This window comes from Papaver somniferum, chromosome 3 (genome assembly GCF_003573695.1).
Source record: "Papaver somniferum cultivar HN1 chromosome 3, ASM357369v1, whole genome shotgun sequence".
NCBI classification, from domain to species: domain Eukaryota; kingdom Viridiplantae; phylum Streptophyta; class Magnoliopsida; order Ranunculales; family Papaveraceae; genus Papaver; species Papaver somniferum.
Genome location: NC_039360.1, coordinates 65,112,593 through 65,130,508, shown reverse-complemented (window position 1 = coordinate 65,130,508; position 17,916 = coordinate 65,112,593). Strand labels below are relative to the sequence as shown.

General features: G+C 37.9%; 2 protein-coding genes across 3 annotated transcripts; both read right to left on the bottom strand.

Moving 5' to 3' along the window:
- Window positions 1–2,987: 2,987 nt before the first annotated feature.
- On the bottom strand, window positions 2,988–6,813 carry LOC113356352 (ATP-dependent zinc metalloprotease FTSH 2, chloroplastic-like). Its single transcript, XM_026599465.1, has 5 exons — window positions 6,583–6,813; window positions 4,730–5,970; window positions 4,331–4,644; window positions 3,615–3,855; window positions 2,988–3,500 (listed from the first exon to the last, which is right to left on the bottom strand). Exons 2-5 carry the CDS (start codon window positions 5,915–5,917, stop codon window positions 3,159–3,161), a joined length of 2,085 nt encoding a protein of 694 aa, XP_026455250.1. The 5' UTR covers window positions 5,918–5,970; window positions 6,583–6,813; the 3' UTR covers window positions 2,988–3,158.
- Window positions 6,814–8,023: 1,210 nt separating this feature from the next.
- Window positions 8,024–17,057, bottom strand: LOC113356351 (ribosome biogenesis protein bms1-like). 2 transcript variants are annotated; one of them, XM_026599464.1, is made up of 18 exons: window positions 16,868–17,057; window positions 16,634–16,780; window positions 16,458–16,548; window positions 16,253–16,371; window positions 15,216–15,406; window positions 14,832–15,042; window positions 14,447–14,687; window positions 13,887–14,266; window positions 13,343–13,460; window positions 12,987–13,189; window positions 12,445–12,788; window positions 12,160–12,256; window positions 11,871–12,089; window positions 10,407–10,646; window positions 9,912–10,121; window positions 9,271–9,540; window positions 8,977–9,177; window positions 8,024–8,563 (listed from the first exon to the last, which is right to left on the bottom strand). In XM_026599464.1, exons 1-18 carry the CDS (start codon window positions 17,003–17,005, stop codon window positions 8,396–8,398), a joined length of 3,588 nt encoding a protein of 1,195 aa, XP_026455249.1. In that variant the 5' UTR covers window positions 17,006–17,057; the 3' UTR covers window positions 8,024–8,395. The 2 variants fall into 2 exon arrangements, with proteins under 2 accessions (XP_026455249.1, XP_026455248.1); XM_026599463.1 differs by having other exon boundaries at window positions 12,987–13,192; window positions 16,868–17,056.
- Between the last annotated feature and the right edge of the window lie 859 nt (window positions 17,058–17,916).

Below are 17,916 nucleotides of genomic sequence, written 5' to 3'. Positions count from 1 at the left end.
ACCCATCTTCATTTTGTTGATGATTCTCTGTTGTCTTCTAAATCCACTGTAAATGATTTTCAAACCATAAAATATTATCTCCAGTAGTATATATTATCTGGCTTCTGGCCATGAGACAGATTTTGACAAATCTGGTATTGTATTTAACGAAAAATTATTTGAACCATTTATGAATCACCTCTCTAACATCCTTGACATCCATAATACAGACTTAGAAGAGAAATATCTTGGTACTCATGTAGCTTTCCATGCCTCTAAAATCCAAACCATATGGGTATCCTTCAAGTTGTGGATGCTAGAATTTTCACTTGGTTCCACGGACTTTTGTCTCATGCTGCTAGAACTACCCTAGTAAAGCATGTTGGCCAGGCTATTCCTTTGTATCAATGGGTGCCTTTCTTATCCCTATATATCTCTATAGGAAAATGGACTCCCACCTGTGTAAATTCTAGTTGGGGGACCTTAGACCCTAAAAATAGGAAATTGCACCTTCTTGGTTGGGACATTCTCTGTTCTCCCAAATTTGAAGGTGGGCTAGGTTTTAGAAAATTTGAGATGAATTATATAGCTATGTTAGCCAGAAATGCTTGGAAGATTATTGAAACCCCAAATTGTTTACTAGGCAATGTTCTTAAAGCTAAGGATTTCCCTAAAACTGATTTCCTTAATGCCAAATGTTCAAAAACTTGTTCTTGGACTTGGAAATGTTTGCATGTTATAAAATATATGATTAAGCCTTTTATCTCCTGGATTGTGGGATATGACAATTTTATTGATTCTTGGTGTGATAAATGGATACCAACTTTGGGCTATGCCACTCCCAACCCTTTGGTCCCTCCAGACCCTAGTGTTGAAGTTTCTTATTTTATGATCTTCGAGACTAGATCTTGGGATATAAATAGACTTAATACGCACTTTGATGATGCTTTTGTTCAGAAGATCATCATCATTCCCTTAAGACGGTTGTGCACTCCTGATAGGAGGCAATGTAGTCTATCTCGTGTCTCGGTCTGTCTCGGCTAGGTCCGAGACAACGATATCTGGCCGAGATTTTCATTCAAGATTCCATAGTGCCTACTTTAGAAAATCTAGTAAATATGGTTATTGTGCTGCCTTATAAATCAATCTAGTAATAAATTTCTTTAATTGTTTTTATTAAGTCAAGACACGTAAGTCTTTGAATTTGTTTTCCTTCCGGTTCTTTCCCTTTTCTCCTTTACATCTCCTTCATTATCTCTATTTCTGTCTCAAACTACTAACAAGTTGATCGATCCATTTGACAGAGGAAAAAATTACAGTTACTCACTCAATCTTAATAGCTCAGTGAGTTAATCTTCTTGGTCTTATTTTCTTAGTTTTTTTTTATTTTGAAAAATCATGGGGGTGCTGTAAGTATACTCAGAAATCAGTGGGTTTGAAGGCTTAATTTCTATATATACAAGTAGATTGCGAGAAGGTGAAATCAATTTTATCAGTGTGAATCTCTTGATTTTTATTTGAGAAAGCCTTTATGAGATTTTTTCGAAATCAAAAGCACTCAAATCCATCTGAATTTGAAAGAACTCTCGGCCGAGATTTGAACGAGTCGGGCGAGATAGATGATATTCTCGATTGAATCTCGTTTCGGCGAGATTATGAATTTCATCTGTTATTTTTCCGAAACCGGGAAAATGGCCGAGATTGACTACATTGATAGAAGGGTTTAGGAGATTTCAAAGAATGGCAGATTCACCTCTAAATCTGCCTACTTGAGACTCAGGGGACTTAGGTCTTCCCTTTGTAGCAAACTTTGGAAGTGCATTTTGGAAATTCGTGTCCCTGATCGTATTCAAATCTTCATCTGGAAAGCTGCTAGAAATGTTATACCTACTAGAACAGTTTTGCATACTAGAACGCCTATGAACTATGTGGATTGTACTAGATGTTCTAATCCCTATGAATCTGTTATGCATGCTTTAGTCTTGTGCCCTTTTGCTAGCCATGTCTGGCTTCTTGCTTCTCTTTGTGTTAACACTAATGCTTTTATAAACAAGTCCTTTATTGACTGGTTAACTTTCTGGTTGGTTGATCATGTTACTAGAAATCCTGATGAAGGCCAATGCATGTTTGTTACTATCCTTTGGTCCTTGTGGAGTAGTATAAATAACCTAGTGTTCAGCAACCTTAACTACTGTGATATCTAGAGCCAAGGCCATGCTTCTGACTTGGAAACCAAATCTACAAACCCCTTCTAGCTTCACTATAAGCTATCATGATAATTGGATGCCCCCACCTCTTGGATGGATAAAATGCAACACTAATGGTGCCTCTGATGACATCTCTCTGGAAAATGGTGCAGGCTATGTGATGAGGGACTTCTCCAGTAAAGCTTTTTTTTGTGGTTTAATTGTGTTTGAAGTTGAATCTGCTGCGGAGGCTGAGGCTAGAGCTATTTGGGAAGAAAGTTGTGGAGCAAAAGCTAACTCACATTATCATTCCAAGTATCTCATTGACCAATTTTCTTCTAGGAGGTTTGATGGTGATCCAAGAACTGATGCCAATTATAAAGATATGCAGTTTTTTTTCGTCTTCTTTAATCGGATGTTTGTTTTTACTTTTCAACTTAGGGTTTGTAATTCTGTTGCTCATAAGCTTGCTCTATGGGGGAGGATGAACAAAATTAATTACATGAATTACATGGCTCATTCGGCTTTCACTATTTATGGGGAGACCCTTTTTATGAGGAGACCCTATTTATGGATGTATTTAGCATACTCTAGCTTTGCCGAGAAATAGTGGGACTTTTTTTTTCTTTTCTTTTTTTGATATGTTAGAACAGTGATCCCTAGAACTACACCTAAGTACATTTATGATTCATGTTATTACAGGGGTTCCATCCCCAACCTCCCATATGGGAGGAAGTTTGAGAACCATCAGACCACTTGGAAATAGTGGGACTTTCACTTTTCTACTTTGGGTAAAAATAACATATTTGATTACAGTTTGTAGATTTGTAATTAGTGGATGTGTATTTATGATCTTGATTCTGGAAACAGCAGGAAAAAGGATTATACAGATTTGATTATCTTACACGAAATCCAAACATGAACTGTATGGACTTACTTTACTGAACAACAAATTAAGCTAGAGATGAATGCAGTACGTCTTTTCTCTCATATTTATACAGCTACAGCAGATTTAGCTGCAGGTTCAACCCTATTTTCAACTGGAATTTCAACAAATTCAGACAAAATTGCTCTGAATTCGTCTCCTCCCACGGTTTCTTTCTCAAGAAGGACTTCGACAATCTTGTCCATGGCTTCACGATTATTTCGTATGTGAGTTAACGCGATCTCGTATGCCTTGTCTGATATCTGCTTAGTTGCGACATCAATGTCTTCAGCTAGTCTCTCTGACATTGAATTCCTCGCCATCATCCTCATGATAACATCTTGGCTTTGAGCTGAGGTGTCCATGAGTGACCATGGACCAATGTCGGACATTCCAAATGTGGTTACCATCTGTCATTCCAGATGCAGTAATCTCAGTTCAATGAAATGTGTCAATTGAAAGATATCACTTCTAAGAACCTGATCGCTGTTATGGAAATGCTTAAATGTTATCATTTCACTTACTTGCTTTGCCAAACCAGTAATCTGCTGCAAGTCACCAGCTGCACCAGTGGTGACCTCAGACTCACCGAAGATTATTTCTTCCGCTGCTCTACCTCCAAGCCCACCGACTATTCTGGCAAAGAGTTGTTGCTTAGATATCAGAGTTGGATCATCTGAAGGAATGAACCAAGTCAACCCTCGTGCTTGGCCACGTGGAACTAGGGTCACCTTTTGAACAGCATCGTGCCCTGGAGTCAAAGTTCTGCAAATACAAAAAATAAATCTCTAAGAAAATTTTAAGAAGCAAAATTTGGTATAAATACTTAAAGAACTTAAGACAGTAAGACAGGGTCGCCAAGAAGGTTTGATGAACCTAAGAGGTCACCTATAATGGAGCTTCCCGCAGGTTTTATCCTTATAAAATATGCTATCCTAGAAAAAAGCACAGTCCACATTTCGTTATCGAAACTGATGCCATTATTTATCTAACAAACAGCGACGCCAATATGGTTTCTGCTTCACCGACAGTATAACAAGCTTTCACATATTAAGACAAAAGAATACTGGAAAACTTGAGAACTGTTCCAAATCAATGCCATAGAAGAACTACAATACGAAACAGGTTGAACTATAAAAACATAGGCAGAATCAGTAACACAATGAATATTCTTGTTGTGAGAATATATTCTCATATATAATAAGAAGAGGACAAAGAACAATGCAACTAGAGAACTCACCCACAAATAGCATGACCAACTTCATGATATGCAACCAAACTTTTGCTCTTTCCATCAGTCATAACAGTTCCTTCCATTCCAGCAACAATCCTATCAATTGAATCGTCAATTTCTTTCGATGAAATAGAAGTTTTCCCACGACGACCAGCCAATATAGCTGCCTCATTTAAGAGATTTGCAAGATCAGCTCCACTAAAACCAGGTGTTCTCATGGCTACCACTTCGAGGGAAACATCCCCTTCAAACTTTTTGTTGCTACCATGCACCTTTAAGATCTCAGTACGTCCACGTACATCCGGGACATCAACCATTACCTGAAATAGTCCAGTATTAAATAATCACTCCAGCAAAATCACAAGAAACAGTGAAAAGAACTTAACACTGAGGACAATAGCTAACCTGTCTATCAAAACGACCAGGCCTCAATAAGGCAGAGTCTAGAATATCTGCACGGTTAGTTGCTGCAACAACGATAATACCTGTGTTGCCCTCAAACCCATCCATTTCAGTTAGAAGTTGGTTAAGGGTTTGTTCTCTTTCATCATTTCCACCTCCGATTCCAGCCCCTCTTGACCTACCAACGGCATCAATTTCATCCACAAATACAATGCAGGGTGCATTCTCTTTGGCCTTCTTGAAAAGATCACGAACCCTAGAAGCACCCACACCGACGAACATTTCAACAAATTCAGAACCTGAAATTGAGAAAAAAGGTACGCCTGCTTCCCCAGCAATTGCCTTGGCAAGCAATGTCTTTCCAGTTCCTGGAGGACCAATAAGGAGAACACCTTTAGGAATCCGAGCACCAATGGATGTAAACCTCTCTGGTTTCTTCAAGAACTCCACGACTTCCATAAAATCTTGCTTCGCTTCATCTACTCCAGCAACATCATCGAAGGTAACACCAGTATTTGGTTCCATTTGGAACTTGGCTTTGGATTGACCAATATTAAGGGGAAAACCAGGACCACCTGGACCGCCCATCCCTCCACCTGATCTCCTTGATAGAAGAAACAGACCTCCGATTAAGATTAAAGGAAAAGCAAGATTTCCAATCAAGTTAAACAATAGAGAACCGGAATCCTCTTGAGCATTATGTGCAGCAAAATCAATGTTCTTCTCTCTAAATTTCTGAAGAAGCTCTTGGCTAAGGCCTGGGAGTTGCACCCGAACTCGCTGTACTCGGTTACCCAACTCAGGAGAAAGAGCCTCGACAATAGCAATTGTACCGTTCTCGTAGAGATCCACCTTTTGAACTCTATCCTTGTCCAAATACTCTAAAAACCTAGAGTAAGACATTCTTGAAGAGGATACTTCTTGGTCATCGGCCAAAGCTTTTCCAGTTCCAACTATAGCAGGCAAAGCAAGTCCAGCATTACCAAGCAACAGCTTTAGGAAGCCTCTTCTTCCTTCGTGTTGGTTCTGGTCCGAAGATGCTTTTACCACAATGGATGTTGATGCTTTTCTTAAAGACGGGAGACAAGATGAAGGAGACAAATATTTTCCGTAAATTTCTTTGTTAAGACTTAATTTACTACCGGGGGTGGATAAACCATTTCCGACGAGGCATGCTGATGAAGCAGCCATTTAATCAATTTGCTAGTAACACACACGTGCTCCTTTCGTCCAGGAAGGCAGCACTGTAACAAAACGAAAATCAGAACCAACTTTCTTATTCAAGATGAACAATAAATTAACACCAACCAATACTATCCATAAGACATCAGTAATAGTAAGTTATAACCCGATGCTAATTCTTTAATCAAGTATAACTAACAAACATCAACCAAATTCAAGTTTCAATTCTATGGGCATGAACTTGTTGATATCTCAATCCAAGAGTAAGACAGAATCCACCTTTTTTTTGTTTCACCCCATAATGAAACCCAAATCCAATTCTGAAACAAACACACACATACATACATATATAAATATACTCCAGAAGCCTAAGTTTTCTAGGGTTTGAACAGCCAGTATCAAGTTCCTCAAAACTGTATTAACTTATCACTCCATAAAACATAAACCAAAATACCAAAATTATGAAATTCCTTGTCTATTAAAACTACCAAACATCAACATAACCTTAAAATTATCACTCCTACTGAATTGCAATACTAAGACAAACTGTTGAACAAAAACTGACTAAAACTAAAACTGAAACTAACCAAGTACTTATATAACTGAATTAAATAAGAACTCAACAATAATAACTACCCAAAAATGAATTCAAGCAAGAAGGAAATCAAGTTTACCTTGAAAATGGTTGATGAGAAGCAGAATCACAAAATAATTTAGAGTGATTTGAGTTTGGGGGGATTAATATAAAACAGAAGTGGGAAGATGAGTATCTGAATTTAGAGAGAGTGGATGTGGTTAAAGATCGTTATACGTGGCAGATTGTAAATGGATAATTATTCATTCATCTCTTCCCCCAAATACCTAAGATTTTTCAGTTCCCCTCTTTTTTCCTTCTTTTTTGTTTCTTTGCAAGTTATGGGTGATTTTGCCTAGTGTAGTGGGAGGTGTTGATTAAACGAATCTGCGCCCCTGATAAGGGCACCCGTAAATGAGTAGCTAATTCTGCTTTGTATGCCATTCATCCCAACTTAAATTTTGGCAGTGCCATATGGGGCAATGGGTTGCCTAGCAAGTATGGTTTGAAAATCTTAGTGAGCTCACTGGAATGCATCTTTTAGTAGTCCGTGCATTATGACATTAACCTCAAAAAATTGAATCAATCAGTGTTGGATTATTCGGGGATAGGCATTTCTGTGGATTTTGTTGTTGTTTCATCAAAATGTTTCAGCATGATCAGTCAATTAAGCAAAAGTATATTACTCCCTTTATTTCTGCAGAAAATATACTATCACTTGTATAAAAATATATTCTCTCCATTCCTGCAAAAGAGATGCTATCACTTGTCTTAGTTGCGTAGAAACGGAAATAATATAAGATTATTTCTAAGTAACACATTTTATGAATGTCCTGAATTAAGCTCTATAGACTCCACTTTTTACTGGTAACAAATAAGATGTTTGTCTAGTACTCTCTACGTTCTTTTTTAATAGGCTGGTTTTTATAAATAAATGTTTCAAAAAAAATAGGCTGGTTTCCTAATTGGGAAAGTCAAATGTTACTTTAATTTTCTGAGACCACTTTTCTCTTAACTTCTTTTGATGACAATTGTCATGTGAACCATTTCACTATATTTCTTTTGCTGACAAGTGTCATGGAGACCATTTCACTTCAATTCTTTTATTGACAAGTATCATGAGGACCATTTTCAATGATTAGTTCTCTTAATTTCCTTAATTTTCTCTAAAAACAAAACCAGCCTATTAAAAAGTAACGGAGGGAGTAGAACGGTAGAATTCTAGGGTGGCTGCCTAGGACATCAAAATATCAGCGTGCTCTTCTTCTTTTTTTTCTCTATGATTTTAGTCGGTCCCAAGTATTACACACGTGGGCGATTTTGGTTCAAGATAAGCAAAATAAACATACTCGTATTATTACATAGAAACAGCAATGCACCCTCTATTTTTCTCCTGGACACGATGACCCGAAGACAAGTCGGCTATTAGTCACCGTCACTGGCTAACTTCACCACAGCCTACCTACATACTTTAGATCTCTTTATCTAAAGTCACTTTCTCCCTCCTGTATAATAACAGTCTTGCATTCTTAAGCATCTTCTATAATGTAGATCACTATGGAACCGCATCATTTTAGTGTTTATCACGTTCAGATTAATCAACAGTAACACTGTAGAATTAATTAAACACTTGACAAAACCTGATTGTCGAAACGAATAACTTGAAGCTTTTTCGTTCTGGACTCTTGCTAAAGTAAGTTCAACATGTATTAAAAATAAACCAAAATTTCAAGCTAGTGAAAATACACTGGAAGCTTTACAGACATACAGACATAGCTTGTATATTTCTGAAGAAGTCTGAAGGAAAACCCGATAACGATATCTATCCCTTCAGCCAACAAAGTTCTTTCTGGCCATTTTTTAGATGGATTGTCTTCATTATTCATCGACATGCTTGATTGGAATTCTTTCAGTTAAGATTCTGCATTCCGACGAGTTTTCCTCTTCTTCGCTTTATCTTCCTCTCTATATCTTCCTCTTCTCTCTTCCCTTTGACGCTTCTTTGATATCAGTTCTTCCTTGGCCTTCACCGTCTCAAGTGCTTTTCTCTTCTCGTTTTCCTTCTGCTTCTTTTTAGTCATCTGTACAATAAATGTCAACCAAATTAGAGGCAAACTTGAGCAACTTCAGTATACTGACCGAAAGCTAGTGAATAATGGTCCACATGACTAAATCTCTGTACGAGCTTTAGCAAAGCCATCAACAACACCCACAAGAAAACAACAAATAATGTTGTTTACGTAAACTAAATGATTGCGAGACAAAATCAGAAAGGGGAATAGTAACTCCAGTTTATCTGATCATTTGTCTAAAGAGCCTAACCACCTAAACAGGTGGAGATTAAGCTGAATTGTTTGAGTTGTGGTCTTAAGTTTGCTGATTTCCAACAAGCTGCATTCAAGATGCATGACAATCCAACATAGGAATTCTACATAGACTGCAAACTGTGACCAAATATTATGGGAGTTGGCTGGATCAGCCTAGAAGTTCATACCTTTTCCTTTCTCAACAGCTGAAGTTGAGTGACAAGACCACGAATGTTGCGCTCCCCGGGTTCCATGATCACAGCAGGTAGCTTTCCAGGAATCTTCTTCTTAGGACGAAGATCCTTGGGTTTTGATCCGAATGGGAGTGCAGCTTGGAGTGCTTTGGGGATTACCGTCGGATTAAACTTTCTTGGTTTCCGTTCAATTGGCTGTACACAAAAAAAATAGAGGTCAGATATGGAAAATAAAGAATTTATAAGCCGTGAACTAAAACCATCTATGAGTTTGCTTTAGGAGGCAACCTTGTAGAGTGAATCCTTGTTAACAGGAATAGGGATATTATGCTCTCGCCGCAGCTCAGCTACTGTTTTCATGCCTTGCCAGACACGATCACGAGGTTGCAAGGCCGTCGTTAACAGGTTGAAGAAACGAGGAACCTCAACTTGAGTCCACGCACGCAAGAAAACGATATCACTCATAAGAATCCTGTCTTCAAATGTGCATCTAGCAATCCCTTCTCTAGCTTGACCTCCCTTCCTTTGCGGTTTATTACCAAGCTCTTCTTTTGCAGCCTGCCAATAACAATACAATTAGAAACAACGAGAAACTTGGTTCACAAGAAATCTGGGACTCCTAATACAGCATAATAGGTCAGGAGGACATGATTCAACATAAAAGTGTCGACAACACGAGCATTTACTTATAGAAGAAAGAGTTCTTGGCTTCTTACTTCATTGCACATTAGCCAAGGTTCTGAGCTCTAACACAACAAACCCCAGAGGACCACATAAATGATCCAAGGATGATCACGAAATAGAAATTTAAACTAAATGGATTAAAACTAAATGTATTGCAAGCTGTTGTTCCAGATCTTAGAATACACAATAACAGCACGCAGGAGCAGATATAGAGGAAAAGAATATGTTGCTAAATTAACACTAACCTTTTTAACCTGCCCCCGAATTCCACTCACAGTCCGAATTGCTGCACCCTCAAACCTAGCTATTTCAAGATTGGATGTAAACATGTCCTTGATAAGAGCAGTTTTCTTGAAGATCTTGCAGGGAGTTCCAACTAGCTTGATTTTCTTCACTATCTTTGTGGCATGGTTAAATTCAAGTACGACGGCAGTTGCTGTAATCCGAAATGCTGCCTGAGGAGTCATATGCAAACCATTCAGCAAACAAAATAAAATGCAAGAAAAGGAGAAATTATTACACATCTTTCTTTAAATTATACATATATATATATCTGCAGACATTTTCTACCAAATAAAAAGGTCATATGTTCTGATCAAAATAAATCCTGGGAAAGTAAGTATTTCAGTTTTTTCCAGTTATAAGCCAGATACTTTCAAGAAGTAAAGGATATGAAATACGAACATAATAACAATAACCACAATAACGACGATTGGAAGTTCAAGTAGACAACATCAGACCTGGTTGTTTGCCACACTCTGTACAGCAACAACTCCGGTATTGGGAGGTGCAAGAGGGCCCCAGAACATAGCAAGACAGTGCATGTGTTCGGGTGTGTATTTAAGCATTCGATGCCTTCCATTGCTGTCCTCAATGGCATAAATGGGTGTGGTCTGGTAACGTCTCCAACCAATTGAAACAATGATTGGATCTCTTGTCTTCAATACCTTCCTATGCCATCTATGTCGTTTCAGTCTCGCCTGAAAGAAACAAGGAACCCCATTCCACACATGTTACACACAGACACACAAAGTGTGTGATCATGCAAGCCATGAAAGATAACTCAGTTGGGTTAACAAGAAATAGTCATAAGTATTTTACTATCAAATTAGACTCAACAATCAATTTTCTCCCATTTAAGCAACTAAGAAAGTTCAAAAACATAACAGGAAAAATGAAGCTGATCAGTAAAAGCATCGCAGGTCATAAATGTCTCCTTAAATAGGGAAGACGACTACGACAAAGAGGAGTGACAACTGCACAATGACACAAGGAACCCCATTCCACACATGTAACACACAGACACACAAAGTGTGTGATCATGCAAGCCATGAAAGATAACTCAGTTGGGTTAACAAGAAATAGTCGTAAGTATTTTACTATCAAATTAGACTCAACAATGAATTTTCTCCCATTTAAGCAACTAAGAAAGTTCAAAAACATAACAGGAAAAATGAAGTTGATCAGTAAAAGCATCGCAGGTCATAGATGTCTCCTTATATAGGGAAGACGACTACGACAAAGAGGAGTGACAACTGCACAATGACAATGAATTTTTAAATTAGCATTTTCAGGTGATATATCTATGGTGATGTAGCGGAATGCGGAGAATATGCACGAGATGTTGTTGAGGAGAAGTTTAAGTTACATAGACAAGCAACCTAACATGTGTAACCGCTGGTCTTCTGATCAACATTATCAATGACTACTACTGGGTACATTTCCTGACTGAGTTCCGGCATGAGCCAAAGCATCTCTAACTAAGTGTAGCCAGTTGGTCACATACTGGTCATGTTTAAGGCATACAACTGTAACCCTTACGCAAAATAGAATGGTGATACCTAATTAAGAATCAAGTTAACTAACATGTACTAAGACCGGTAAGCTATAAATGCTGGCTTCAGTTGTTCTGCTCTCTGACCAAAGCTGTCGATGATTATCCTGTAAGCATAAGCTAAAGCATTTATAAATAGGTGTAGTCAACGAAGGGGTTGGCCATATACCAGCAAGGTCACATCCAACTATAACCCTTACACGAAGTAGAGAGGTGAGACATACATTATCAAGAAAATGTTGCGCAGAACATATCAAAGTTCCAGAAGGGCATATCAACTATTTAACAGGTAAAGTGCTTCGAAATGGTGTATTAAATGGAAAAATCGCCTTGTGATAGTCAAATAAATAACTTAGAGGAGGATAAATACCTGCATATATCCAGCATTTTCCTCTCCCAGACTGATACCTCCAACAAGAATAGGATGACAAGGATCAAAATTCTGAACCATCTCATAAGGAACGTCATGCACCTCCAACCTCAAATAAGTCCCCGTTCTAAAGCCCTCAATCTCCAATCGGGTTAGCTCATCAAGATCTTTGAGTTCATCTATATTCCTCTGTTTTCGAATTTCAACCTCCTCCTTCAACTGCAATATCAGAAAACTTAGCAACAGCATGTCACAAACTCAAATATATTGCACTATGAAGCCAGTTTACCTTTTCATAATATTCAGAACCATTAGTTTGTGGCCGGTGGAACTTGGACCCATCTTTTGATTCAGTGCCCTCGTCTGGCGATTCAGAACCTTCACGCGTAGATCATAGTTAAGGTATGCATTAAATGTTCTGGGACACAATCTTATGATGAAAATGCATGCCAACTCAAAGAAGCTAAGCAGGAAGTCGTGATTATTGAATCAGAAATTTAGGATGGTAATATTTCCCAGTTCAACTCAAATGAAAGATTGCGGGGAAACTGCATATGATTAGGGAAAAGGATATGAATCAAATTTTGCACGCAGTGCCAGCTTTTTAAGCCTCCGCTCCTCAGCTTCGGGGTCAACATTATCCATTGCATCCGTTGATACATCAGGCTCTACATGGGACCCATACTTCTCTCCTGTTTCTAAATCTTCAAACTCACCATCAAGAGAAGCATTATCGTCACCATTCACATCAGAGGCTTCACCTCTACGAGCTGCCTTGGACCAATCTCCAGTGACAAAGCGGTCACGAATAGTTTCAACCGTTTCTCCATGTTTCCAGTCTTTAAGCTTTCCACCATATAATAATTTAGAGCAATCCTCAGAAGAAGCCTCATCACTCTCCAGTCCTTCCCTTGATTTCTGCAACATTAGGAACAACAACAATTTGCATTTGAGGTGAGCTTTAGTTCGATAAGTAAAAACATAAAATCACACCTCTCGGTAGCCAAAAGTCCGTCACAACCCAGCTCATATTGGTGGCTATAAAAAATACTCTCTAGTTTCTACATAAGCTGACAATAAAAGAATAATATGTATGTAGTAACTATATGAGTGTACCTTCGCTTTATCTTCTTTTGGATAAAAGAATTCACCATGCTCACTTTCTTCATCTTCACTACTACCATGTCCTTCAGCGGTGGAGGTTGTTGACTTCCCCGTAACTTTCCCATATACAATTTCCATGAGATTAGCACCTTTCCTTGATATGGTTCTCTCTATCAAGGATTCTTTCCACTTGGAGGCATTTCCCAACCCATCATCTTCTATGAGATGAGTAAGATGAGACGAAAGATCGAAACACAAAAGAAAGCATCAGTGGATGGAATTTTATATACTATTCTTCCTCACATGAAATTGAGGCATTTTCACACTTCTACTATCTGTCTAGTTTAAAATGAAAGGTTAGAATGTACCATCTTCTGCATGGCCCTCTTCGTTCTGATCTGAAAATTCTGAATCTTGAGATGACTGCCAACCATCACCGTCTTTGTTGTCCTCCTCGTCTTCATCTCCATCTTCATCCTCAGAATCCTAACATGAATTAAAAATAAAGACGGTATGCCACAAAAAAAAATTATGACTTCTATGAAGAGTTGTTATATCAAATAGAACGGAACCATGAACTAGTACGGGGGTGGAAACAAAGACAAGTACCCAAAGCCAATAGCCCAGTGATGTGACAATGAATTTGAGCAAACCTTTCACAATTTTTTATAAAACTAAAAAATATACTATTGCGTTGCATAAAAGAAGTGATTGTTGATATGAACATATCTATGTCCATGGTAATGTTAAGAATTACCCAACAGGGAACCACCAAAGAAATAGAAGGTAGAGCATATGCATATCAAAATAGACTCAAGTAGATAAGATTATGGCCTTTTTGGAATCTAGATAATAAATAGATAATAAAATCTCATTAGTTGGCAAAATATTAAAAATAACTACAGTGACTACCTTCAGATCAACAGCACTTCCAGAGATAGCTTTTCTTCTTACCCTTCCATTGTGGAACTCAGTTTGCTCTACTACCTTAGGTTTTGATTCATGTAACTTATCATCATCCCCATCTTTATCTGAAGAGCCATCGCCTTCTGTATCAGAACCATCATCCTCATTTTCAACAATTCCAAGCTTTCTGTCGGTGTTGCCTTCGTCATCCACGTCATCTTCATCATCAGACCCATCGGATTCATTTTCTTCCTCGGAGTCATCTTGTCTATCTTCTGAATTACCACTAAAAACAGAAATACCACTGTTTTTCAATTTCTCATCAATTGAGTATTTAGTATCTTGAAGTGATTTTACCAACTCCTCGCCCACGTCACGGTCATTTCCTGGTACAGAAGAATTTCAGCATACAAAAAATTGTTGAAAACAGAAGAAACTGACTACAGGAGATTTAACGTAACACGTGCTTGACAGAAACAGGATGGAAGCTTCTACTCTCGAACAATCATACTACCGTTGTGTGGATAAGTAGCTATAAGGTTACAGATAATGGAGATAAATATCACCTTTTCGAACAGCTTTCCCGTTTGCATCATCAACATTAGAAAACTGAACAGCGTGATCAGGAATTTCTATGTATACTGCATCCTTGTCATATAGAAGATCCCCAAGACCAGACATAGGCGCGTAAAAGAGTCTTTCCTTGTCCCGCAACCCCTTTTTTTTAGCAGCAGAAGGTAGAGGGCAAGGATCGGCTAAGCTTGTAACACCAGCTAGTGGGAAATCACCAACACCAGCAATATGCACCTGGCGAATATGAACTTGAGTCAGTCCATATACTTGTATGCTGAAGCAACAAACAGAAGAAGAATGTCTCGAGAGAGGCCATTCTTATCGCATGGGTCACTTCCAAAAGCACCAAAAACTATGTAATCTGGCTAAAATAAGTACCTTGGTTCCTTTCTTAATATTACAACCTCGAACATAACCATACAAAATTACGTTCCTGTCGCATTTTTTGTCCATGTGCACTCTTTCTGGAGGAGTAACATCTTCAAAACGATCTACCAGCACATACGGATGTGCAGCTCGCCATGACAAAGGATGAAATTTCATAACCGATATGAATCTTGCCAGATTATGAACTTCACGTTTGGCATACCTGTAATCATTATGGACAAACAGCTTTCTATGAGTTTAGTGTTCCATTTTCTTTTATTTTCTTTTGTTGAGACCCTTCAATTTAAAATTGGCTAACACTATTTGGAAATGTTATACAACAAGCAAATGAATTATATAATGCTGCTTTGCATTATCCGTTTCAGATAAACTTACTTCCCATGGATGAGACCAGATAAGTAAAACAATTTTGCTCCATCATAGATTTCAGTCCAGAAACGATGCTTGAGGCGCTGCTTGGTTTTTCTAAGTTTTTTCACATCTTTGAACTCGTCCAGATGTGTAAGCACCCCCATAACCTTTGGAAAGCCGTGAACTTGTAATATATTAAGAAACTCAAATGTTTCCTGTAATGACAAAAGCATTTTCCAGTATAAGAAAACTCTACTAACTAGTAACCAGTATAGGTTTCAGTCCTGAACCCTGAAACTCTAGTAACTAGCTTCTTGAAGAAAAATACTTCCAGTAACAAACACAAAAAATATATTGTAACATTTATCGCCAAACAATGACTTTCTTTCTAATATGAAGAAAGGCTGAGATCTGTGTAACAATGATACAGGTGCGTGAGTTGATGTGATGATGTCTGATATTGGGAAGATGTCTCTGTCATGGTCAGCTAAGAAAACAAAATGTGGAGGTTGTACATATAGACATTTATTCATTTTAATTTCTAGTTATCATGCATGCAAGATATTGAAATTCATTCACAGAATAGTACAGGTACTCAAACAAAGTTACGATGAGAACAAGAACACACATCTACTAACCAAATAGGCAAATATAATATTGAGATGCTCGAGCAGTGTGAATACAATTATTGAAGAAGCTCAATAACCTCGTAAACCATCGACATGGGTGGGTTTCACATCAGATACATGAAATTCCATAGCAGATTGATAGCGAGAAAGGGATATCAACTTCGTAAGCTCTTAACTAGTAACGATATTCAAGAACTTCAGGAAAGGATTGAACTCAAAAATTGTAATAGATGGTGAACATGGGTGAATAGCAGTATTAACACTTGATATGTTAATCAAAAATGACTAACAGGTACTGAGTACTACGAACCTAAAACTTTAACCATAGAAAGTGACTGCGGTTATAACTGTGTTCTCAAAACCATCATTAATGGACACTGGAATGCAGTTAACTCATACAAAAACCTCCTTAAGAACTCTACTAGAACTTACCATCTCAAACCCATAACTTCCATCAATTAGTAATAACGCTACATCAGCAAACTTTGCCGCATCAATCATCCCATTAATATCATTGGGGCACTCTACAAACTGTAACCGCCTTTGTTTACCTAACAAGAACATCCAAACAAAACGATTACCATCTGGTTAAAAACGACAAGGGAATGTAGATTGAGTCATTCAAGACTATAAATACCTGATACAATTGTAATGGGGCCTCGAACCTCGTTTAGATTATGCTTGGTATAATGCTTTACTAGAGATTTAATCAACAGGGACTTCCCAACCTACAACACAAAATCCCCCAACCATGGGAGGTTTAATCAGCTATTGCCAAACCTAACCTAATTATCAAATCAACCATCAGCTTACCTCGGGAGGTCCATGCACTACAATAACATATGGAGCTGGTTCTCCAATAGTACGATCAATAGTCGGAACATGAAGTCTGCGTTGCTCTTTCTCAGTAGCTCGTGATTGTAATCTCTTTGCCTTAGTTGACGAGTTAAATGCAAATGCCTACAATTGAAAGATGAAGATAAATAAATAAAACCAATCTTTCAAAAATAGAGCTACAGAAACTGAGCAAGTAACGGAAAAACTTACTTTTGGATTGTGAGTCTTCTCTTGAGATGCATCCCGTTTCCTTTTCTTAGTTTGATCCTTTTTCTCAGCTGAAGGACCAGCTTGACGAGATCTATGGGACTTATGAGATTGTTCTTGAGAACTAGAAGGAACTGCCATTTTCACATAAACCCTAGAAGAATCACCGTGATGGAAATTCTTCTTATTTATTCTTCTTGGTGGTATCGTTGTAAGGGTGATTTACTGATGTGCCCCCAATTTAGGGTGCACCTTATATTTGTGTCCCCGTTATTTTGCACATTAAAAAAATGTCCTCCCAAAACGTTTTTCCATCCCGTTTTATTCACTAATAACGGCACAGTTTTAGATTGTTAATGCTATTTGCTATAGAGCAGTGCTATCCCACACGATTATGCGGGATGGCTTCCCACAAAAGCGGTTTCTTTACCGTTAGATCATGTTAAAACCCAGATCTAACAGCTTTGAAAATGGTGGGTCCTTTTCTAAAAGTGATGGATCCTTTTCTGAATGTGAATCTAACCGTTGATTTGATCATCCAAGGTAAAGAAGCCGCTTTTGCGGGAAGCCATCACGCAAAGTCATGTGGGATAGCATTTGTCTTTGCTATATTACAGAATGTGGTCTTGCTAACGCATTTGATGTTTTAATTGGTCTTTGCACACTAAATTATTTGAGGGTTATTCTCTGTCAACTCTCATTTATAATTGGAATGCCGTAATTGGTATGAGCTAGCCTTGTTAGCTCAATCTTTGAAGCTCACTGCTTTGTGAGTTTTCATTTTTTAATCTAATTTGCCCTTTTCATCAAAAAAAAAACGCATTCGATGTTTTACATATAAATATCTTATACGATCTGGTAATGTTTTGTTGTTGTTAATGTTGGTCAAGTTGTTTCATATTCTTATTTAGGTGAAAAAAAATAGTATTAAATACTCCCATTCTAGGTCTAAATTGGCATGGTATGCGAAGCAAAAGAAATTGTGTTACAGTGAATAACCAAGTGAACCTAAGAAAGCATTACTAAAAGCACAATTATTGAGTGTAGGAGCA

Bases quoted from the DNA above. Each gene is read 5' to 3' on its own strand.
- LOC113356352 (XM_026599465.1), bottom strand. From the start codon at position 5,917: ATGGCTGCTTCATCAGCATGCCTCGTCGGAAATGGTTTATCCACCCCC. The intron at 3,856-4,330 runs GTGAGTTCTCTA...TTGTATTTGCAG, and splicing joins GTTGGTCATGCTATTTGTGG to AACTTTGACTCCAGGGCACG. The intron at 3,501-3,614 runs GTAAGTGAAATG...CTGGAATGACAG, and splicing joins TTACTGGTTTGGCAAAGCAA to ATGGTAACCACATTTGGAAT.
- LOC113356351 (XM_026599463.1), bottom strand. From the start codon at position 17,005: ATGGCAGTTCCTTCTAGTTCTCAAGAACAATCTCATAAGTCCCATAGA. The intron at 12,789-12,986 runs GTACACTCATAT...CTAATGTTGCAG, and splicing joins CAAAAGAAGATAAAGCGAAG to AAATCAAGGGAAGGACTGGA. The intron at 9,178-9,270 runs GTTGCCTCCTAA...TTTTGTGTACAG, and splicing joins ACAAGGATTCACTCTACAAG to CCAATTGAACGGAAACCAAG.